A 24,547-nucleotide genomic window follows, 5' to 3' on the forward strand; every position below is an offset into this window, starting at 1 on the left:
TAGTCATTGTGATTCCCTACCTCTTATTATTGATTCATGTAGTAAATGTGATTCCCTACCTCTTATAATTGATTCATGTAGTAAATGTGATTCCCTACCTCTTATTATTGATTAATGTAGTCAATTTGCATATCTTCCTCATCTCCAGGTGATCTTTGCCCTGAACCAGACCCTTGTACAGCAGGAGAGTGTGAGAGCAGGCAGTCTGCAGGGCTCCTATACCACTGAGGACCTCATCAAGCACTACAACTGTGGAGACCTCAACTCCATCATCTTTAACCACGACACCTCTCAGGTCAGTTACGACCACCCTGACCCCGTTACTCCTAACCCCTAACACTAACAACCCCTAACACTAACGACCCCTAACACTAATGACCCCTAACACTAATGACCCCTAACACTAACGACCCCTAACACTAACGACCCCGAACACTAATGACCCCGAACACTAACGACCCCGAACACTAACGACCCCGAACACTAACAACCCCGAACACTAATGTCCCCCTAACACTAATGACCCCTAACACTAACGACCCCGAACACTAACGACCCTGAACACTAACAACCCGAACACTAATGTCCCCCTAACACTAATGACCCCTAACACTACAATTGTGGAGACCTCAACTCCATCATCTTCAACCACGACACCTCTCAGGTCAGTTACAACCACCCTGACCCCAACCTCTGACCTCTGACCCTTTAATTCAGACCTCTAACCATGTCCTTACCTCTGACCCCTAACCTCTAACCCTGACCCCAACCCCTGACCCATAATCCCAAACCCTGAGCTCTAACCCTTATCCTGTCATAACCCCGTCCCTACCCTGTCCTAACCTTGTCCCTACCCTGTCCTAACCCTGTCCCTACCCTGTCCCTACCCTGTCCCCACCCTGTCCCAACCCTGTCCTAACCCTGTCCCTACCCTGTCCCCACCCTGTCCCTACCCTGTCCCTACCCTGTCCCTACCCTGTCCTAACCCTGTCCCTACCCTGTCCCTACCCTGTCCCCACCCTGTCCTAACCCTGTCCCTACCCTGTCCCCACCCTGTCCTAACCCTGTCCCTACCCTGTCCTAACCCTGTCCCTACCCTGTCCCCACCCTGTCCCAACCCTGTCCCTACCCTGTCCCCACCCTGTCCCCACCCTGTCCTAACCCTGTCCCTACCCTGTCCTAACCCTGTCCTAACCCTGTCCCTACCCTGTCCCCACCCTGTCCCCACCCTGTCCCTAACCCTGTCCCTACCCTGTCCCCACCCTGTCCTAACCCTGTCCCTACCCTGTCCCTACCCTGTCCCCACCCTGTCCCTACCCTGTCCCTAACCCTGTCCCCACCCTGTCCCCACCCTGTCCCTACCCTGTCCCTACCCTGTCCCTAACCCTGTCCCCACCCTGTCCCTACCCTGTCCCTACCCTGTCCCCACCCTGTCCCCACCTGTCCTAACCCTGTCCCCACCCTGTCCCTACCCTGTCCCTACCCTGTCCCCACCCTGTCCTAACCCTGTCCCTAACCCTGTCCCTACCCTGTCCTAACCCTGTCCCCCTGTCCCCACCCTGTCCCCACCCTGTCCCCACCCTGTCCTAACCCTGTCCTAACCCTGTCCCCACCCTGTCCCCACCCTGACCTAACCCTGTCCCCACCCTGTCCCCACCCTGTCCTAACCCTGTCCCCACCCTGTCCCCACCCTGTCCCCACCCTGTCCCCACCTGTCCCACCCTGTCCCCACCCTGTCCCAACCCTGTCCCTACCCTGTCCCTACCCTGTCCCCACCCTGTCCTAACCCTGTCCCTACCCTGTCCCTACCCTGTCCTAACCCTGTCCTAACCCTGTCCCCACCCTGTCCTAACCCTGTCCCCACCCCACCCTGTCCCCACCCTGTCCTAACCCTGTCCCTACCCTGTCCTAGTCCCTGTCCCCACCCTGTCCTAACCCTGTCCCTACCCTGTCCCTACCCTGTCCCCACCCTGTCCCCACCCTGTCCCTGTCCTAACCCTGTCCCCACCCTGTCCCTACCCTGTCCCTACCCTGTCCCCCCTGTCCCCCCCTGTCCTAACCCTGTCCCTAACCCTGTCCCCACCCTAACCCTGTCCCCACCCTGTCCCCACCCTGTCCCCCACCCTGTCCTACCCTGTCCCTACCCTGTCCCCACCCTGTCCCCACCCTGTCCTAACCCTGTCCCCACCTTGTCCCCACCCTGTCCCTACCCTGTCCCCACCCCCCACCCTGTCCCTAACCCTGTCCCTACCCTGTCCCCACCCTGTCCCCCTGTCCCTACCCTGTCCCCACCCCTGTCCTAACCCTGTCCCTACCCTGTCCTAACCCTGTCCTAACCCTGTCCCCACCCTGTCCTAACCCTGTCCCCACCCTGTCCCCACCCTGTCCCCACCCTGTCCTAACCCTGTCCTACCCTGTCCCCACCCTGTCCCCACCCTGTCCCCACCCTGTCCCTACCCTGTCCCTACCCTGTCCTAACCCTGTCCCCACCTGTCCCACCCTAACCCTGTCCCTAACCCTGTCCCCACCCTGTCCTACCCTGTCCCTACCCTGTCCCTACCCTGTCCTAACCCTGTCCTAACCCTGTCCCCACCCTGTCCCACCCTGTCCCTACCCTGTCCCCACCCTGTCCCCACCCTGTCCCCACCCTGTCCTAACCCTGTCCCCACCCTGTCCCTACCCTGTCCCCACCCTGTCCCCACCCTGTCCCAGCCCTGTCCCTACCCTGTCCCTACCCTGTCCCTACCCAGCCTGTCCCTACCCTGTCCCCACCCTGTCCCCACCCTGTCCCTACCCTGTCCCCACCCTGTCCCCACCCTGTCCTAACCCTGTCCCCTAACCCTGTCCCTACCCTGTCCCCACCCTGTCCCCACCCTGAACCCACCCTGTCCCCACCCTGTCCCCACCCTGTCCCCACCCTGTCCCCACCCTGTCCTACCCTGTCCCCACCCTGTCCCAACCCTGTCCCTACCCTGTCCCTACCCTGTCCCTAACCCTGTCCCACCCTGTCCCTACCCTGTCCCTACCCTGTCCCCACCCTGTCCCAACCTGTCCCTAACCCTGTCCCCACCCTGTCCCAACCCTGTCCCCCTGTCCCTACCCTGTCCTAACCCTGTCCCTAACCCTGTCCCCACCCTGTCCTAACCCTGTCCCTACCCTGTCCCCACCCTGTCCCCCTGTCCCCTGTCCCCACCCTGTCCCCACCCTGTCCCACCCTGTCCCTACCCTGTCCCTACCCTGTCCCCACCCTGTCCCCACCCTGTCCCAACCCTGTCCCTAACCCTGTCCCCACCCTGTCCCACCCTGTCCCTACCCTGTCCCCAACCTGTCCTAACCCTGTCCCTAACCCTGTCCCCACCCTGTCCTACCCTGTATCTACCCTGTCCCACCCTGTCCCTACCCTGTCCCCACCCTGTCCCTACCCTGTCCCCACCCTGTCCCCACCCTGTCCCTACCCTGTCCCTACCCTGTCCCTAACCCTGTCCCTACCCTGTCCCTACCCTGTCCCTAACCCTGTCCCACCCTGTCCCTACCCTGTCCCTACCCTGTCCCCACCTGTCCCACCTGTCCCTAACCCTGTCCCCACCCTGTCCCTACCCTGTCCCTACCCTGTCCCTACCCTGTCCCTAACCCTGTCCCCACCCTGTCCCTACCCTGTCCCCACCCTGTCCCACCTGTCCTACCTGTCCCACCCTGTCCCCACCCTGTCCCTTACCCTGTCTCCACCCTGTCCCTACCCTGTCCCTACCCTGTCCCCACCTGTCCCCACCCTGTCCCTACCCTGTCCCCACCCTGTCCCTAACCCTGTCCCTACCCTGTCCCCACCCTGTCCCTAACCCTGTCCCTATCCCTGTCCCTAACCCTGTCCCTACCCTGTCCCCACCCTGTCCCTACCCTGTCCCCACCCTGTCCCTACCCTGTCCCACCCTGTCCCCACCCTGTCCCCACCCTGTCCTAACCCTGTCCTAACCCTGTCCCTACCCTGTCCCCACCCTGTCCCCACCCTGTCCCAACCCTGTCCCTACCCTGTCCCTACCCTGTCCCCACCCTGTCCCCACCCTGTCCCAACCCTGTCCCTAACCCTGTCCCCACCCTGTCCCACCCTGTCCCTACCCTGTCCCCACCCTGTCCCCACCCTGTCCCTAACCCTGTCCCTAACCCTGTCCCCACCCTGTCCCCACCCTGTCCCCACCCTGTCCCCACCCTGTCCCTACCCTGTCCCCACCCTGTCCCCACCTGTCCCTACCCTGTCCCCACCCTGTCCCCACCTGTCCCTACCCTGTCCCTACCCTGTCCCTAACCCTGTCCCACCCTGTCCCTACCCTGTCCCTACCCTGTCCCCACCCTGTCCCAACCCTGTCCCTAACCCTGTCCCCACCCTGTCCCAACCCTGTCCCTACCCTGTCCCTACCCTGTCCTAACCCTGTCCTAACCCTGTCCCCACCCTGTCCTAACCCTGTCCCTGCCCTGTCCTAACCCTGTCCTAACCCTGTCCCTACCCTGTCCCCACCCCTGTCCCCACCCTGTCCCACCCTGTCCCTACCCTGTCCCTACCTGTCCCCACCCTGTCCCCACCCTGTCCCAACCCTGTCCCTAACCCTGTCCCCACCCTGTCCCTACCCTGTCCCTACCCTGTCCCCAACCTGTCCCTAACCCTGTCCCTAACCCTGTCCCCACCCTGTCCCTACCCTGTCTGATGATCCCCACCCTGTCCCTACCCTGTCCCCACCCTGTCCCTACCCTGTCCCCACCCTGTCCCCACCCTGTCCCTACCTGTCCTACCCTGTCCCTAACCCTGTCCTGCCTGTCCCTACCTGTCCCTAACCTGTCCCACCTAATCCCTACCTGTCCCTACCCTGTCCCCACCCTGTCCCCTGTCCCTAACCCTGTCCCCACCCCTGTCCCCCCCTGTCCCTACCCTGTCCCTGCCTTCAGGAACCCTAATCCCACCTGTCCCTAAACCCACTGTCCCTCACTGTCTGTCCCCACCCTGTCCCTGGTCCCCACCCTGTCCCTACCCTGTCTCCACCCTGTCCTGTCCCTGTCCCTACCTGTCCCCACCCTGTCCCTACCCTGTCCCCACCTGTCCCTAACCCTGTCCCTGACCTGTCCCACCTCTGTCCTGGCTGTCCCTATCCTGTCCCCTGTCCAACAATGTCCTTGCCTGTTGGGCCCTGTCCCTACCCTGTCCCCACCTGTCCCTACCCTGTCCCTACCCTGTCCCCACCCTGTCCCTACCCTGTCCCCACCTGTCCCTGAGCCTGTCCCCACCCTGTCCCCACCCTGTCCCTACCCTGTCCCCACCCTGTCCCTACCCTTCCCTACCCTGTCCCCACCCTGTCCCCACCCTGTCCCCACCCTGTCCCTACCCTGTCCCCACCCTGTCCCTACCCTGTCCCTACCCTGTCCCCACCCTGTCCCCACCCTGTCCCCACCCTGTCCCTACCCTGTCCCCACCCTGTCCCCACCCTGTCCCCACCCTGTCCCTACCTGTCCCCACCCTGTCCCTCCTGTCCCTACCCTGTCCCCACCCTGTCCCTACCCTGTCCCCACCCTGTCCCCACCCTGTCCCTACCCTGTCCCCACCCTGTCCCCACCCTGTCCCTAACCCTGAGCAGCTAAAATGTAATCATTACGTTGTGCTTACTGGAGTGTAATATGTCCATTAAGACAATGCAAATCATCCCTCTGCAGGTCCCCAACTTCAACAACGTGACCCTGCGCCCCAGCGAACAGATAACGGCCCAGGAGATAGACAGCTACTTCAGACAGGAACTGATCTACAAGAGGAACGACAGGATGGGGAACAGAGTTAAGACTCTGATGGAAGAACACCCTGACAACAGCTTCTTCTTCGCCTTCGGAGCAGGTCAGTGAGGATGATGAGGAGGGATGATGATGATGATGATGATGTGCTATTATCTGCTGGACAACAGGAAGAGTAGCTGCTGCCTTGGCAGGAACTAATGGGGATCCATAATAAACCCCAGGAAGAGTAGCTGCTGCCTTGGCAGGAACTAATGGGGATCCATAATAAACCCCCAGGAAGAGTAGCTGCTGCCTTGGCAGGAACTAATGGGGATCCATAATAAACCCCAGGAAGAGTAGCTGCTGGCTTGACAGGAACTAATGGGGATCCATAATAAATACAAAAACAAATGTGGATGTTGATTGCACCCTGAGTTCTACTACCCTCTTCTAAATGTCAGATATGATGGGAAAGGATCATGATTTCTAGGTTGGTGTGTTTAAGCCTACAACAATGTATTTGCCTTTGGGCCCACTTGACCATTGATTGATTCAGTATAGAGCTATGAAAAGTGAATCATCTTTACATGAGCAGACTGTATATCTCCTCTCTTTATCCTCCCTTCATTCCTTCACTCCTTCATTCCCTGGTAAAACACTTCTCCAAGTCCTGAAGTCATACATCTACACCTCAAATCGCAACCTACTCCCTATGTGCTCTGGTCTAAAGTAGTGCACTATATAGGGAATAGGGTTCCATAGGGCTCTGGTCTAAAGTAGTGTATTGTAGTCCTTCTCTTTGACCTGCCGACCTCTGTTGGCTGGATGTATTGTAGTCCTTCTCTTTGACCTGCGACCTCTGTTGGCTGGATGTATTGTAGTCCTTCTCTTTGACCAGCGACCTCTGTTGGCTGGATGTATTGTAGTCCTTCTCTTTGACCTCTGTTGGCTGGATGTATTGTAGTCCTTCTCTTTGACCTCTGTTGGCTGGATGTATTGTAGTCTTTCTCTTTGACCTCTGTTGGCTGGATGTATTGTAGTCCTTCTCTTTGACCTCTGTTGGCTGGATGTATTGTAGTCCTTCTCTTTGACCAGCGACCTCTGTTGGCTGGATGTATTGTAGTCCTTCTCTTTGACCTCTGTTGGCTGGATGTATTGTAGTCCTTCTCTTTGACCAGCGACCTCTGTTGGCTGGATGTATTGTAGTCCTTCTCTTTGACCAGCGACCTCTGTTGGCTGGATGTATTGTAGTCCTTCTCTTTGACCAGCGACCTCTGTTGGCTGGATGTATTGTAGTCCTTCTCTTTGACCAGCGACCTCTGTTGGCTGGATGTATTGTAGTCCTTCTCTTTGACCTCTGTTGGCTGGATGTATTGTAGTCCTTCTCTTTGACCTCTGTTGGCTGGATGTATTGTAGTCCTTCTCTTTGACCTCTGTTGGCTGGATGTATTGTAGTCTTTCTCTTTGACCTCTGTTGGCTGGATGTATTGTAGTCCTTCTCTTTGACCTCTGTTGGCTGGATGTATTGTAGTCCTTCTCTTTGACCAGCGACCTCTGTTGGCTGGATGTATTGTAGTCCTTCTCTTTGACCTCTGTTGGCTGGATGTATTGTAGTCCTTCTCTTTGACCTCTGTTGGCTGGATGTATTGTAGTCCTTCTCTTTGACCTGCGACCTCTGTTGGCTGGATGTATTGTAGTCCTTCTCTTTGACCTCCGACCTCTGTTGGCTGGATGTATTGTAGTCCTTCTCTTTGACCAGCGACCTCTGTTGGCTGGATGTATTGTGGTCCTTCTCTTTGACCTGCGACCTCTGTTGGCTGGATGTATTGTAGTCCTTCTCTTTGACCTGCGACCTCTGTTGGCTGGATGTATTGTAGTCCTTCTCTTTGACCTGCGACCTCTGTTGGCTGGATGTATTGTAGTCCTTCTCTTTGACCTGCCGGCCTCTGTTGGCTGGATGTATTGTAGGGCTTCTCTTTGACCTGCCGACCTCTGTTGGCTGGATGTATTGTAGTCCTTCTCTTTGACCTGCCGGCCTCTGTTGGCTGGATGTATTGTAGTCCTTCTCTTTGACCTCTGTTGGCTGGATGTATTGTAGTCCTTCTCTTTGACCTGCGACCTCTGTTGGCTGGATGTATTGTAGTCCTTCTCTTTGACCTGCCGACCTCTGTTGGCTGGATGTATTGTAGTCCTTCTCTTTGACCTGCCGGCCTCTGTTGGCTGGATGTATTGTAGTCCTTCTCTTTGACCTGCCGACCTCTGTTGGCTGGATGTATTGTAGTCCTTCTCTTTGACCTGCCGGCCTCTGTTGGCCGGATGTATTGTAGTCCTTCTCTTTGACCTGCGACCTCTGTTGGCTGGATGTATTGTAGTCCTTCTCTTTGACCTCTGTTGGCTGGATGTATTGTAGTCCTTCTCTTTGACCTCCGACCTCTGTTGGCTGGATGTATTGTAGTCCTTCTCTTTGACCTGCGACCTCTGTTGGCTGGGATTCGTACGGCAATGTTCTCAGTTTTAGGGTTGAAATTCAGAAATCCACTTGTTGCCACATTGTTTGGTTCATTTAACTGAGACTTGGAAGCTGAGCAGGTTTAAAGAGGGTGTGAACTTTGGAGAGTTCATGTTGAAGGAGCTATGAGGGCTGAGGGCTGAGATCTGAGGGCTGAGATCTGAGGGCTGAGATCTGAGGGCTGAGAGCAGAGTGCCGGGGGCTGAGATCTGAGGGCTGGGGGCTGAGAGCGGAGGGCCGGGGGGCTGAGAGCTGAGGGCTGAGATCTGAGGGCTGAGATCTGAGGGCTGAGAGCTGAGGTTCTGTGGGGCTGAGGGCTGTGGATACTCCTGCCAAGTCTCATTCTGGAGAGTTAGGACCCTCTCTCTGCCACTCTTACCACACACTACCTCCTCCCCTCCACTACCCCCTGCCTACCTCCTCCCCTCCACTACCCCCTGCCCACCTCCTCTCCTCCACTAGCCCCTGCCCACCTCCTCTCCTCCACTACCCCCTGCCCACCTCCTCTCCTCCACTACCCCCTGCCCACCTCCTCCCCTCCACTAGCCCCCTGCCCACCTCCTCCCCTCCACTACCCCCTGCCCACCTCCTCTCCTCCATTACCCCCTGCCCACCTCCTCTCCTCCACTAACCCCTGCCCACCTCCTCCCCTCCACTACCCCTGCCTACCTCCTCCCCTCCCCTCCACTACCCCCTGCCCACCTCCTCTCCTCCACTACCCCCTGCCCACCTCCTCTCCTCCACTACCCCCTGCCCACCTCCTCCCCTCCACTACCCCCTGCCTACCTCCTCCCCTCCCCTCCACTACCCCCTGCCCACCTCCTCTCCTCCACTACCCCCTGCCCACCTCCTCTCCTCCACTACCCCTGCCCACCTCCTCTCCTCCACTACCTCTCCTCCACTACCCCCTGCCCACCTCCTCCCCTCCACTCCCCCTGCCCACCTCCTCTCCTCCACTACCCCCCTGCCCACCTCCTCTCCCTCCACTACCCCCTGCCCACCTCCTCTCCTCCACTACCCCCTGCCCACCTCCTCCCCTCCACTACCCCCTGCCCACCTTCTCTCCTCCACTACCCCTGCCCACCTCCTCCCCTCCACTACCCCCTGCCCACCTCCTCTCCTCCACTACCCCTGCCCACCTCCTCTCCCTCCACTACCCCCTGCCCACCTCCTCCCTCCTCCACTACCCCTGCCCACCTCCTCCCCTCCACTACCCCCTGCCCACCTCCTCTCCTCCACTACCCCTGCCCACCTCCTCCTCCTCCACTACCCCCTGCCCACCTCCTCTCCTCCACTACCCCTGCCCACCTCCTCCCCTCCACTACCCCCTGCCCACCTCCTCTCCTCCACTACCCCCTGCCCACCTCCTCTCCTCCACTACCCCTGCCCACCTCCCTCCACTACCCCCTGCCCACCTCCTCCACTACCCCCTGCCAACCTCCTCCACTACCCCCTGCCCACCTCCTCTCCTCCACTACCCCCTGCCCACCTCCTCCCCTCCACTACCCCCTGCCCACCTCCTCTCCTCCAACTACCCCCTGCCCACCTCCTCCCTCCCCCTGCCCCCTCCTCTCCTCCCACTACCCCCTGCCCACCTCCTCCCTCCACTACCCCCTGCCCACCTCCTCTCCTCCACTACCCCCTGCCCACCTCCTCCCTCCACTACCCCCTGCCCACCTCCTCCCTCCACTACCCCCTGCCCACCTCCTCTCCTCCACTACCCCTGCCCACCTCCTCCACTACCCCCTGCCCACCTCCTCTCCTCCACTACCCCTGCCCACCTCCTCCACTACCCCCTGCCCACCTCCTCTCCTCCACTACCCCCTGCCCACCTCCTCCCTCCACTACCCCCTGCCCACCTCCTCTCCTCCAACTACCCCCTGCCCACCTCCTCCACTACCCCCTGCCCACCTCCTCTCCTCCACTACCCCCTGCCCACCTCCTCCCCTCCACTACCCCCTGCCCACCTCCTCTCCTCCACTACCCCCTGCCCACCTCCTCTCCTCCACTACCCCCTGCCCACCTCCTCTCCTCCACTACCCCCTGCCCACCTCCTCCCCTCCTCCACTACCCCCTGCCCACCTCCTCTCCTCCAACTACCCCCTGCCCACCTCCTCCACTACCCCCTGCCCACCTCCTCTCCTCCACTACCCCCTGCCCACCTCCTCCCTCCACTACCCCCTGCCCACCTCCCTCTCTCCTCCACTACCCCCTGCCCACCTCCTCTCCTCCACTCCCCTGCCCACCTCCTCTCCTCCACTACCCCCTGCCCACCTCCTCTCCTCCACTACCCCCTGCCCACCTCCTCTCCTCCACTACCCCCTGCCCACCTCCTCTCCTCCACTACCCCCTGCCCACCTCCTCTCCTCCACTACCCCCTGCCCACCTCCTCCTCCTCCACTACCCCCTGCCCACCTCCTCTCCTCCACTACCCCCTGCCCACCTCCTCCCCTCCTCCCTCCACTACCCCCTGCCCACCTCCTCTCCTCCACTACCCCCTGCCCACCTCCTCCCCTCCTCTCCTCCACTACCCCCTGCCCACCTCCTCCCTCCTCCCACCTCCTCCACTACCCCCTGCCCACCTCCTCTCCTCCACTACCCCCTGCCCACCTCCTCTCCTCCACTACCCCTGCCCACCTCCTCTCCTCCACTACCCCCTGCCCACCTCCTCTCCTCCACTACCCCCTGCCCACCTCCTCTCCTCCACTACCCCCTGCCCACCTCCTCCCTCCCCCCTCTCCACCTACCCCCTCCCTCCTCCACTACCCCTCCCACCTCCTCCTCCACTACCCCCTGCCCACCTCCTCTCCTCCACTACCCCCTCCCTCCACCCCCTGCCCACCTCCTCCCCTCCTCCACTACCCCCTGCCCACCTCCTCTCCTCCACTACCCCCTGCCCACCTCCTCCTCCCACTACCCCCTGCCCACCTCCTCTCCTCCACTACCCCCTGCCCACCTCCTCCCTCCACTACCCCCTGCCCACCTCCTCCTCCACCCCCTACCCCTCCCCACCACTCCCCCTCCACTACCCCTGCCCACCTCCTCTCCTCCACTCCCCTCCCCTCCCCTCCTCCACCACTACCCCCTGCCCACCTCCTCTCCTCCACTACCCCTGCCCACCTCCTCTCCTCCACTACCCCCTGCCCACCTCCTCTCCTCCACTACCCCCTGCCCACCTCCTCTCCTCCACTACCCCCTGCCCACCTCCTCTCCTCCACTACCCCCTGCCCACCTCCTCCCTCCACTACCCCCTGCCCACCTCCTCTCCTCCACTCCCCTGCCCATCTCCTCTCCTCCACTACCCCCTCCCCACCTCCTCCACTACCCCCTGCCCACCTCCTCCCCTCCACTACCCCCTGCCCACCTCCTCCCTCCACTACCCCCTGCCCACCTCCTCTCCTCCACTACCCCCTGCCCACCTCCTCCACTCCACCCCCTGCCCACCTCCTCTCCTCCACTACCCCCTGCCCACCTCCTCCACTACCCCTGCCCACCTCCTCCACTACCCCTGCCCACCTCCTCTCCTCCACTACCCCCTGCCCACCTCCTCCCTCCACTACCCCCTGCCCACCTCCTCTCCTCCACTACCCCCTGCCCACCTCCTCCACTACCCCCTGCCCACCTCCTCCCTCCACTACCCCCTGCCCACCTCCTCCCCTCCACTACCCCCTGCCCACCTCCTCTCCTCCACTACCCCCTGCCCACCTCCTCTCCTCCACTACCCCCTGCCCACCTCCTCTCCTCCACTACCCCCTGCCCACCTCCTCCCTCCACTACCCCCTGCCCACCTCCTCTCCTCCACTACCCCCTGCCCACCTCCTCTCTCTCCACCCCCCCTGCCCACCTCCTCTCCTCCACTACCCCCTGCCCACCTCCTCTCCTCCACTACCCCCTGCCCACCTCCTCTCCTCCACTACCCCCTGCCCACCTCCTCCCTCCACTACCCCCTGCCCACCTCCTCTCCTCCACTACCCCCTGCCCACCTCCTCTCCTCCACTACCCCCTGCCCACCTCCTCCTCCACTACCCCCTGCCCACCTCCCCTCTCCTCCACTACCCCCTGCCCACCTCCTCTCACCTCCACTACCCCCCCCACCTCCTCTCCTCCAACTACCCCCTGCCCACCTCCTCTCCTCCACTACCCCCTGCCCACCTCCTCTCCTCCACTCCACCCCCTGCCCACCTCCTCTCCTCCACTACCCCTGCCCACCTCCTCTCCTCCACTACCCCCTGCCCACCTCCTCTCCTCCACTACCCCCTGCCCACCTCCTCCACTCCCCCTCCTCCTCCACTACCCCCTGCCCACCTCCTCTCCTCCACTACCCCTGCCCACCTCCTCCCTCCACTACCCCCTGCCCACCTCCTCCCTCCACTACCCCCTGCCCACCTCCTCCCTCCACTACCCCCTGCCCACCTCCTCCCCTCCACTACCCCCTGCCCACCTCCTCTCCTCCACTACCCCCTGCCCACCTCCTCTCCTCCACTACCCCCTGCCCACCTCCTCTCCTCCACTACCCCCTCCCCACCTCCTCTCCTCCACTACCCCCTCCCACCTCCTCCACTACCCCCTGCCCACCTCCTCCCTCCACTACCCCCTGCCCACCTCCTCTCCTCCACTACCCCTGCCCACCTCCTCCCTCTCCTCCACTACCCCCTGCCCACCTCCTCCCCTCCACCACTACCCCCTGCCCACCTCCTCTCCTCCACTACCCCCTGCCCACCTCCTCTCCTCCACTACCCCCTGCCCACCTCCTCCACTACCCCCTGCCCACCTCCCACCTCCCTCCCTCCACTACCCCCTGCCCACCTCCTCCACTACCCCTGCCCACCTCCTCCACTACCCCCTGCCCACCTCCTCCCCTCCACCTCCACTACCCCCTGCCCACCTCCTCCCTCCACTACCCCCTGCCCACCTCCTCTCCTCCACTACCCCCTGCCCACCTCCTCCACTACCCCCTGCCCACCTCCTCCCTCCACTACCCCCTGCCCACCTCCTCCCCTCCACTACCCCCTGCCCACCTCCTCCACTAACCCCTCCCACTCCTCCCCCCCTGCCCACCTCCTCCCTCCACTACCCCCTGCCCGCCTCCTCCTCCTCCACTACCCCCTGCCCACCTCCTCTCCTCCACTACCCCCTGCCCACCTCCTCCACTACCCCCTGCCCACCTCCTCCCTCCACTACCCCCTGCCCACCTCCTCCCCACTCCACTACCCCCTGCCCACCTCCTCCCTCCACTACCCCCTGCCCACCTCCTCCCTCCACTACCCCCTGCCCACCTCCTCTCCTCCACTACCCCCTGCCCACCTCCTCTCCTCCACTACCCCCTGCCCACCTCCTCCTCCACTACCCCCTGCCCACCTCCTCTCCTCCACTACCCCCTGCCCACCTCCTCCCTCCACTACCCCCTCCCTCCTCCTCCCCCTCCACTACCCCCTGCCCACCTCCTCCCTCCACTACCCCCTGCCCACCTCCTCCCTCCACTACCCCCTGCCCACCTCCTCTCCTCCACTACCCCCTGCCCACCTCCTCTCCTCCACTACCCCTGCCCACCTCCTCCACTACCCCCTGCCCACCTCCTCTCCTCCACTACCCCTGCCCACCTCCTCCCCCCTGCCCACCTCCTCCACTACCCCCTGCCCACCTCCTCTCCTCCACTACCCCTGCCCACCTCCTCCACTCCCCTACCCCCTGCCCACCTCCCCCTCCCACCTCCACTACCCCTGCCCACCTCCTCTCCTCCACTACCCCCTGCCCACCTCCTCTCCTCCACTACCCCCTGCCCACCTCCTCCTCCAACTCCCCCTGCCACTTACCCCTGCCCACCTCCTCTCCTCCACTACCCCCTGCCCACCTCCTCCCTCCACTACCCCTGCCCACCTCCTCCACTACCCCCTGCCCACCTCCTCTCCTCCACTACCCCCTGCCCACCTCCTCCACTACCCCCTGCCCACCTCCTCTCCTCCACTACCCCTGCCCACCTCCCCTGCCCACTCCACTACCCCTGCCCACCTCCTCTCTCCACTACCCCTGCCCACCTCCTCCTCCACTACCCCCTGCCCACCTCCTCTCCTCCACTACCCCCTGCCCACCTCCTCTCCTCCACTACCCCCTGCCCACCTCCTCTCCTCCACTACCCCCTGCCCACCTCCTCTCCTCCACTACCCCTCCCCATCTCCTCTCCTCCACTACCCCCTCCCCACCTCCTCCACTACCCCCTGCCCACCTCCTCCCCTCCACTACCCCCTGCCCACCTCCTCTCCTCCACTACCCCCTGCCCACCTCCTCTCCTCCACTACCCCCTGCCCACCTCCTCCTCCACTACCCCCTGCCCACCTCCTCCCCCTCCACTATCCCCTGCCCACCTCCTCTCCTCCACTACCCCCTGCCCACCTCCTCCACTACCCCCTGCCCACCTCCTCTCCTCCACTACCCCTGCCCACCTCCTCCACTACCCCCTGCCCACCTCCTCCACTACCCCCTGCCCACCTCCTCCACTACCCCCTGCCCACCTCCTCTCCTCCACTACCCCCTGCCCACCTCCTCCCCTCCACTACCCCCTGCCCACCTCCTCTCCTCCAACTACCCCCTGCCCACCTCCTCCACTACCCCCTGCCCACCTCCTCTCCTCCACTACCCCCTGCCCACCTCCTCCCCTCCACTACCCCTCCCCATCTCCTCTCCCTCCACTAACCCCCTCCCCACCTCCTCCACTACCCCTGCCCACCTCCTCCCTCCACTACCCCCTGCCCACCTCCTCTCCTCCACTACCCCCTGCCCACCTCCTCTCCTCCACTACCCCCTGCCCACCTCCTCTCCTCCACTACCCCCTGCCCACCTCCTCTCCTCCACTACCCCCTGCCCACCTCCTCACCTCCACTACCCCCTGCCCACCTCCTCTCCTCCAACTACCCCCTGCCCACCTCACTCTCCTCCACTACCCCCTGCCCACCTCCTCTCCTCCACTACCCCCTGCCCACCTCCTCCCTCCACTACCCCCTCCCATCTCCTCTCCTCCACTAACCCCTCCCACCTCCTCCACTCCACCCCTGCCCACCTCCTCCCCTCCACTACCCCCTGCCCACCTCCTCTCCTCCACTACCCCCTGCCCACCTCCTCTCCTCCACTACCCCCTGCCCACCTCCTCCACTCCACCCCCTGCCCACCTCCTCTCCTCCACTACCCCTGCCCACCTCCTCCACTACCCCCTGCCCACCTCCTCCACTACCCCCTGCCCACCTCCTCTCCTCCACTACCCCCTGCCCACCTCCTCTCCCTCCACTACCCCCTCCCCATCTCCTCTCCTCCACTACCCCCTCCCCACACCTCCTCCACTACCCCCTGCCCACCTCCTCCCCTCCACTACCCCCTGCCCACCTCCTCTCCTCCACTACCCCCTGCCCACCTCCTCTCCTCCACTACCCCCTGCCCACCTCCTCCTCCACTACCCCCTGCCCACCTCCTCTCCTCCACTACCCCCTGCCCACCTCCTCTCCCTCCACTACCCCCTGCCCACCTCCTCTCCTCCACTACCCCCTGCCCACCTCCTCTCCTCCACTACCCCCTGCCCACCTCCTCTCCTCCACTACCCCCTGCCCACCTCCTCTCCTCCACTACCCCTGCCCACCTCCTCCCTCCACTACCCCCTGCCCACCTCCTCTCCTCCACTACCACCTGCCCACCTCCTCTCCTCCACTACCCCCTGCCCACCTCCTCTCCTCCACTACCCCTGCCCACCTCCTCTCCTCCACTACCCCCTGCCCACCTCCTCTCCCTCCACTACCCCCTGCCCACCTCCTCTCCTCCACTACCCCCTGCCCACCTCCTCCCCTCCACTACCCCCTGCCCACCTCCTCTCCTCCACTACCCCCCCCATCTCCTCTCCTCCACTACCCCTCCCCACCTCCTCCACTACCCCCTGCCCACCTCCTCCCCTCCACTACCCCCTGCCCACCTCCTCTCCTCCACCTACCCCACTGCCCACCTCCTCTCTCCACTACCCCCTGCCCACCTCCTCCACTCCACCCCCTGCCCACCTCCTCCTCCACTACCCCCTGCCCACCTCCTCCACTACCCCCTGCCCACCTCCCCTCACCACTACCCCCCTGCCCACCTCCTCTCCTCCACTACCCCCTGCCCACCTCCTCTCCTCCACTACCCCCTGCCCACCTCCTCACCTCCACTACCCCCTGCCCACCTCCTCTCCTCCACTACCCCTGCCCACCTCCTCTCCTCCACTACCCCCTGCCCACCTCCTCTCCTCCAACTACCCCCTGCCCACCTCCTCTCCTCCACTACCCCCTGCCCACCTCCTCTCCTCCACTACCCCCTGCCCACCTCCTCTCCTCCACTACCACCTGCCCACCTCCTCTCCTCCACTACCCCCTGCCCACCTCCTCTCCTCCACTACCCCCTGCCCACCTCCTCCACTACCACCTGCCCACCTCCTCTCCTCCACTACCCCCTGCCCACCTCCTCCACTACCACCTGCCCACCTCCTCTCCTCCACTACCCCCTGCCCACCTCCTCTCCTCCACTACCCCCTGCCCACCTCCTCTCTCCTCCACTACCCCCTGCCCACCTCCTCCCTCCACTACCCCCTGCCCACCTCCTCTCCTCCACTACCCCCTGCCCACCTCCTCCCTCCACTACCCCCTGCCCACCTCCTCTCCTCCACTACCCCTCCCCATCTCCTCTCCTCCACTACCCCCTCCCCACCTCCTCCACTACCCCCCTGCCCACCTCCTCCCCTCCACTACCCCCTGCCTACCTCCTCTCCTCCACTACCCCCTGCCCACCTCCTCTCCTCCACTACCCCCTGCCCACCTCCTCTCCCTCCACTACCCCCTGCCCACCTCCTCTCCTCCACTACCCCCTGCCCACCTCCTCTGCTCCACTACCCCCTGCCCACCTCCTCTCCTCCACTACCCCCTGCCCACCTCCTCTCCTCCACTAGCCCCTGCCCACCTCCTCTCCTCCACTACCCCCTGCCCACCTCCTCTCCTCCAACTACAGAGGTGTGAACTGAGGCCTTGAGAGGATGTCGTCACTTTTAGTTAATGATGACCAGCACCAGCCAAAATGTGTGTGTGTTCATATGTGTGTGTGTGTGTTCATATGTGTGTGTGTGTGTGTTCATATGTGTGTGTGTGTGTGTGTGTTCGTGTGTGTGTGTGTGTGTGTGTGTGTGTGTGTGTGTGTGTGTGTGTGTGTGTGTGTGTGTGTGTGTGTGTGTGAGTTCTGAGAAGGGTTTAAAGGGACACTGCACCCGCTGATTTTGCTCCTCAAGAAATGCTGGTTGCCGTGACAAAAGTCAAACGTGAGTTGGCTTGGGGGTGTGGTTCGATATGGGATGTTTTTGGGGTGTGTCCTTGCCACCTCTAAGACACACCCATCTGTCAGAACCCGCAGCTGTTTCCTCCTGCTCCATCACAACATGGGGCGGCAGGTAACCTAGTGGTTCGAGCGTTGGAAGATCTGTTGCAAGAAATGTTGCAAGATCGAATCTCCGAGCTTGAAATTTGTCGCTCTGCCCCTGAACAAGGCAGTTAACCCACTGTTCCTAGGCCGTCATTGACGAAAATAATTTGTTCTTAAATGAATTGCCAAGTTAAATAAAACTACAAATAAAAACTCTTGCAGGTTGAGTTCAATAACTACAGACAGATGTATGGTGAGGTATTTGCAATCAAATCAAATTGTATTGGTCACATACACATGGTTAGCAGATGTTAATGCAAGTGTAGCGAAATGCTTGTGCTTCTAGTTCCGACTATGCAGTAATATCTAACAATGAATCTAACAAATATACAGTATATACAGTCGTGGCCAAAAGTTTTGAGAATGAAACAAATATTAATTTACACAAAGTCTGCTGCCTCAGTTTGTATGATGGTAATTTGCATATACTCCAGAATGTTATGAAGAGTGACCAGATGAATTGCAATTAATTGCAAAGTCCCTCTTTGCCATGCAAATGAACTGAATCCCCCCAAAAAACATTTCCACTGCATTTCAGCCCTGCCACAAAAGGACCAGCTGACATCATGTCAGTGAATCTCTTGTTAACACAGGTGTGAGTGTTGATGAGGACAAGGCTGGAGATCACTCTGTCATGCTGATTGAGTTTGAATAACAGACTGGAAGCTTCAAAAAGAGGGTGATGCTTGGAATCATTGTTCTCCCTCTGTCAACCATGGGTACCTGCAAGGAAACAGGCGCCGTCATCATTGCTTTACACAAAAAGGGCCTCACAGGCAAGGATATTGCTGCCAGTAAGATTTCACCTAAATCAACCATTTATCAGATCATCAAGAACTTCAAGGAGAGCGGTTCAATTGTTGTGAAGAAGGCTTCAGGGAGCCACTTCTCTCCAGGAAAATCATCAGGGACGGACTGATATTCTGCAAGAGGTACAGTGATTGAACTGCTGAGGACTTAGGTAAAGTCATTTTCTCTGATGAATCCCCTTTCCGATTGTTTGGGGCATCCGGAAAAAAGCTTGTCCGGAGAAGACAAGGTGAGCGCTACCATCAGTCCTGTGTCATGCCAACAGTAAAACATCCTGAGACCATTTCATGTGTGGGGTTGCTTCTCAGCCAAGGGAATGGGCTCACTCACAATTTCTCCTCAGAACACATCCATGAATAAAGAATGGTACCAACACATCCTCCGAGAGCAACTTCTCCCAACCATCCAGGAACAGTTTGGTGACGTACAATGCCCTTTCCAGCATGATGGAGCACCTTGCCATAAGGCAAAAGTGATAACTAAGTGGCTCGGGGAACAAAACATCTATATTTTGGGTCCATTGCCAGGAAACTCCCCAGACCTTAATCCCATTGAGAATTTGTGGTCACACCTCAAGAGGCGAGTGGACAAACAAAACCCCACAAATTCTGACAAACTCCAAGCGTTGATTATGCAAGAATGGGCTGCCATCAGTCAGGAAGTTCATTGACAGCATGCCAAGGGAAGGTTGCAGAGGTCTTGTTTTGTGTTGGACCCCAGGAAGAGTAGCTGCTGCTTTTGCAACAGCTACTGAGGATCCTAATAAAATGTGACCGACCGGCTCGATTCGGGTCTTATGTAATAAACATTTGTAATTGTATTTTTTTTTACATTGGATAAAAACAAGAAAATGTTATATCATACACTACAGACCCTGGTTCGATGCTCGGGAGTCCCGTAGGGCGACACACTGTTTTTATGTTATCCAGAGCGTTGGTGTCTGCAGCTGAGTTGTTGGCAACAATTTAATTATGATTAATTTAATTTAATAATTTAATTATTAAGCGTTCGTACATTTGTCAGTTATTCTGTGCTCTGGCATCAAGCCTAGTGGTTAGAGTGTAGAGGTGGCAGGGTAGCCTAGTGGTTAGAGTGTAGAGGTGGCAGGGTAGCCTAGTGGTTAGAGTGTAGAGGAGGCAGGTAGCCTAGTGGTTAGAGTGTAGAGGTGGCAGGTAGCCTAGTGGTTAGAGTGTAGAGGTGGCAGGGTAGCCTAGTGGTTAGAGTGTAGAGGTGGCAGGGTAGCCTAGTGGTTAGAGTGTAGAGTGTAGGTAGGTGGTAGGTGTAGAGGAGGCAGCCTAGTGGTTAGAGTGTAGAGGAGGCAGGTAGCCTAGTGGTTAGAGTGTAGAGGTGGCAGGGTAGCCTAGTGGTTAGAGTGTAGAGGTGGTAGGTAGCCTAGTGGTTAGAGTGTAGAGGCGGCAGGGTAGCCTAGTGGTTAGAGTGTAGAGGCGGCAGGGTAGCCTAGTGGTTAGAGTGTAGAGGCGGCAGGTAGCCTAGTGGTTAGAGTGTAGAGGTGGCAGGTAGCCTAGTGGTTAGAGTGTAGAGGGGGGTAGGTACACTAGTGGTTAGAGTGTAGAGGTGGCAGGGTAGCCTAGTGGTTAGAGTGTAGAGGAGGTAGGTAGCCTAGTGGTTAGAGTGTAGAGGTGGCAGGGTAGCCTAGTGGTTAGAGTGTAGAGGAGGCAGGGTAGCCTATGGTTAGAGTGTAGAGGTGGCATCAAGCCTAGTGGTTAGAGTGTAGAGGTGGCAGGGTAGCCTAGTGGTTAGAGTGTAGAGGAGGCAGGGTAGCCTAGTGGTTAGAGTGTAGAGGAGGCAGGTAGCCTAGTGGTTAGAGTGTAGGGGCGGCAGGGTAGCCTAGTGGTTAGAGTGTAGAGGTGGCAGGGTAGCCTAGTGGTTAGAGTGTAGAGGTGGTAGGTAGCCTAGTGGTTAGAGTGTAGAGGTGGCAGGGTAGCCTAGTGGTTAGAGTGTAGAGGAGGCAGGTAGCCTAGTGGTTAGAGTGTAGGGGCGGCAGGGTAGTCTAGTGGTTAGAGTGTAGAGGTGGTAGGTAGCCTAGTGGTTAGAGTGTAGAGGTGGCAGGGTAGCCTAGTGGTTAGAGTGTAGAGGTGGCAGGGTAGCCTATGGTTAGAGTGTAGAGGTGGCATCAAGCCTAGTGGTTAGAGTGTAGAGGTGGCAGGGTAGCCTAGTGGTTAGAGTGTAGAGGAGGCAGGGTAGCCTAGTGGTTAGAGTGTAGAGGAGGCAGGTAGCCTAGTGGTTAGAGTGTAGGGGAGGCAGGGTAGCCTAGTGGTTAGAGTGTAGAGGTGGCAGGGTAGCCTAGTGGTTAGAGTGTAGAGGTGGTAGGTAGCCTAGTGGTTAGAGTGTAGAGGTGGCAGGGTAGCCTAGTGGTTAGAGTGTAGAGGAGGCAGGTAGCCTAGTGGTTAGAGTGTAGGGGTTAGCGGGTGGCAGGGTAGGTGGTTAGTAGAGGTCTAGTGGTTAGAGTGGTTAGAGGTGGCAGGGTAGCCTAGTGGTTAGAGTGTAGAGGTGGCAGGGTAGCCTAGTGGTTAGAGTGTAGAGGCGGCAGGGTAGCCTAGTGGTTAGAGTGTAGAGGAGGCAGGTAGCCTAGTGGTTAGAGTGTAGGTGCGGCAGGTAGCCTAGTGGTTAGAGTGTAGAGGTGGCAGGGTAGCCTAGTGGTTAGAGTGTAGAGGTGGCAGGGTAGCCTAGTGGTTAGAGTGTAGAGGAGGCAGGTAGCCTAGTGGTTAGAGTGTAGGGCGGGCAGGTAGCCTGGTTAGTGGTCAGGGTAGTGTAGAGGTGGCAGGTAGCCTAGTGGTTAGAGTGTAGAGGAGGCAGGTAGCCTAGTGGTTAGAGTGTAGAGGCGGCAGGGTAGCCTAGTGGTTAGAGTGTAGAGGTGGCAGGTAGCCTAGTGGTTAGAGTGTAGAGGTGGCAGGTAGCCTAGTGGTTAGAGTGTAGAGGAGGCAGGTAGCCTAGTGGTTAGAGTGTAGGGGCGGCAGGTAGCCTAGTGGTTAGAGTGTAGAGGTGGCAGGGTAGCATAGTGGTTAGAGTGTAGAGTCGGCAGGTAGCCTAGTGGTTAGAGTGTAGAGGAGGCAGGGTAGCCTAGTGGTTAGAGTGTAGAGGTGGCAGGTAGCCTAGTGGTTAGAGTGTAGGGGTGGCAGGGTAGCCTAGTGGTTAGAGTGTAGAGGTGGCAGGTAGCCTAGTGGTTAGAGTGTAGGGGTGGCAGGGTAGCCTAGTGGTTAGAGTGTAGAGGTGGCAGGTAACCTAGTGGTTAGAGTGTAGAGGAGGCAGGGTAGCCTAGTGGTTAGAGTGTAGAGGTGGCAGGTAGCCTTGTGGTTAGAGTGTAGAGGAGGCAGGGTAGCCTAGTGGTTAGAGTGTAGAGGTGGCAGGTAGCCTAGTGGTTAGAGTGTAGGGGCGGCAGGTAGCCTAGTGGTTAGAGTGTAGAGGTGGTAGGTAGACTAGTGGTTAGAGTGTAGAGGAGGCAGGGTAGCCTAGTGGTTAGAGTGTAGAGGAGGCAGGGTAGCCTAGTGGTTAGAGTGTAGAGGAGGCAGGGTAGCCTTATGGTTAGAGTGTAGGGGCGGCAGGGTAGCCTAGTGGTTAGAGTGTAGAGGCGGCAGGTAGTCTAGTGGTTAGAGTGTAGAGGTGGCAGGTAACCTAGTGGTTAGAGTGTAGAGGCGGCAGGGTAGCCTAGTGGTTAGAGTGTAGAGGTGGCAGGTAACCTAGTGGTTAGAGTGTAGAGGCGGCAGGGTAGCCTAGTGGTTAGAGTGTAGAGGTGGCAGGTAACCTAGTGGTTAGAGTGTAGAGGTGGCAGGTAGCCTAGTGGTTAGAGTGTAGAGGAGGCAGGTAGCCTAGTGGTTAGAGTGTAGAGGTGGCAGGTAGCCTAGTGGTTAGAGTGTAGAGGAGGCAGGTAGCCTAGTGGTTAGAGTGTAGGGGCGGCAGGTAGCCTAGTGGTTAGAGTGTAGAGGCGGCAGGGTAGCCTAGTGGTTAGAGTGTAGAGGTGGCAGGTAGCCTAGTGGTTAGAGTGTAGAGGTGGCAGGTAGCCTAGTGGTTAGAGTGTAGAGGTGGCAGGTAGCCTAGTGGTTAGAGTGTAGAGGAGGCAGGTAGCCTAGTGGTTAGAGTGTAGGGGCGGCAGGTAGCCTAGTGGTTAGAGTGTAGAGGCAGCAGGTAGCCTAGTGGTTAGAGTGTAGAGGTGGTAGGTAGACTAGTGGTTAGAGTGTAGAGGAGGCAGGGTAGCCTAGTGGTTAGAGTGTAGAGGAGGCAGGGTAGCCTTATGGTTAGAGTGTAGGGGCGGCAGGGTAGCCTAGTGGTTAGAGTGTAGAGGCGGCAGGTAGTCTAGTGGTTAGAGTGTAGAGGTGGCAGGTAACCTAGTGGTTAGAGTGTAGAGGCGGCAGGGTAGCCTAGTGGTTAGAGTGTAGAGGTGGCAGGTAACCTAGTGGTTAGAGTGTAGAGGCGGCAGGGTAGCCTAGTGGTTAGAGTGTAGAGGTGGCAGGTAACCTAGTGGTTAGAGTGTAGAGGCGGCAGGGTAGCCTAGTGGTTAGAGTGTAGAGGTGGCAGGTAACCTAGTGGTTAGACTGTAGAGGTGGCAGGTAACCTAGTGGTTAGAGTGTAGAGGCGGCAGGGTAGCCTAGTGGTTAGAGTGTAGGGGCGGCAGGGTAGCCTAGTGGTTAGAGTGTAGAGGTGGCAGGTAACCTAGTGGTTAGAGTGTAGAGGTGGCAGGGTAGCCTAGTGGTTAGAGCGTTGGACTAGTAACCGGAAGGTTGCAAGTTCAAACCCCCGAGCTGACAAGTTACAAATCTGTCGTTCTGCCCCTGAACAGGAAGTTAATCCACTGTTCCTAGGCCGTCATTGAAAATAAGATTTAGTTCTTAAATGACTTGCCTAGTTAAATAAAGGTAAAAAAAAAAAAAAAAAATAAATAGCCAGAGCGAATTACCAGCTACATAAACATAAACATTCTATTGAAATAGTTACTTGCATAGTGGAGTCTTTTGTTTAGACATGTAGCTTGCTAGCTAAACAACGAACCAGAATCTCAACTCGTAACGTTACTACTCTGCATGAATCTGCAGGTAGCTAACCAACCAGGTTCCATGTTAGCTTGCTAATATTAGGCTATAACTAGCAATGCAAATGGGTCTGAGATACGAATCATATTACTACACAGATCATACATGTAACGTTAGCTAGCGAGCCAACCGGCTAACGTTAGCTAGCGAGCCAACCAGCTAACGTTAGCTAGCGAGCCAACCAGCTAACGTTAGCTAGCGAGCCAACCAGCTAACGTTAGCTAGCGAGCCAACCAGCTAACGTTAGCTAGCGAGCCAACCAGCTAACGTTAACTAGCGAGCCAACCGGCTAACGTTAGCTAGCGAGCCAACCGGCTAACGTTAGCTAGCGAGCCAACCAGCTAACGTTAACTAGCGAGCCAACCGGCTAACGTTAGCTAGCGAGCCAACCAGCTAACGTTAACTAGCGAGCCAACCGGCTAACGTTAGCTAGCGAGCCAACCGGCTAACGTTAACTAGCGAGCCAACCAGCTAACGTTAGCTAGCTAACAGTACACTTTCACTTGAAATGAAAATGACTTTCTAACAAAAGTAGACATGTGTCGGAGTCTTGATGGATCTGGAGTTCTGTTGGTGATGGAATGAGGCTCCTTTTTCAAATCACCTGGGCTGTCCACACCGCAGATTGATGGAATGAGGCTCATTCTTTAAATCACCTGGGCTGTCCACACCGCAGATTGATGGAATGAGGCTCATTCTTCAAATCACCTGGGCTGTCCACACCGCAGATTGATGGAATGAGGCTCATTCTTTAAATCACCTGGGCTGTCCACACTGCAGATTGATGGAACGAGGCTCATTCTTTAAATCACCTGGGCTGTCCACACCGCAGATTGATGGAACGAGGCTCATTCTTCAAATCACCTGGGCTGTCCACACCGCAGATTGATTAATTAGTTGATGGAATGATTAGCCCTAACTCTTCAGTATGATCAAGCATTAGAGGTGTTGTGTTAAT

At 58.9% G+C, this 24,547-nt stretch overlaps 1 protein-coding gene across 1 annotated transcript in view; it reads left to right on the plus strand.

Annotated features, from left to right (window-relative positions):
* Positions 1-24,547, plus strand: part of trabd2a (TraB domain containing 2A) — a 185,030-nt gene that overhangs the window by 88,579 nt on the left and 71,904 nt on the right. Inside the window, exons 3-4 of the mRNA XM_065007658.1 lie at positions 149-295; positions 5,695-5,869. Coding sequence (XP_064863730.1) covers positions 149-295; positions 5,695-5,869 — 322 coding nt within the window. The remainder of the gene's footprint in view (positions 1-148; positions 296-5,694; positions 5,870-24,547) is intronic.

The sequence above is a fragment of the Oncorhynchus nerka genome, linkage group LG22 (assembly GCF_034236695.1).
Source record: "Oncorhynchus nerka isolate Pitt River linkage group LG22, Oner_Uvic_2.0, whole genome shotgun sequence".
NCBI classification, from domain to species: domain Eukaryota; kingdom Metazoa; phylum Chordata; class Actinopteri; order Salmoniformes; family Salmonidae; genus Oncorhynchus; species Oncorhynchus nerka.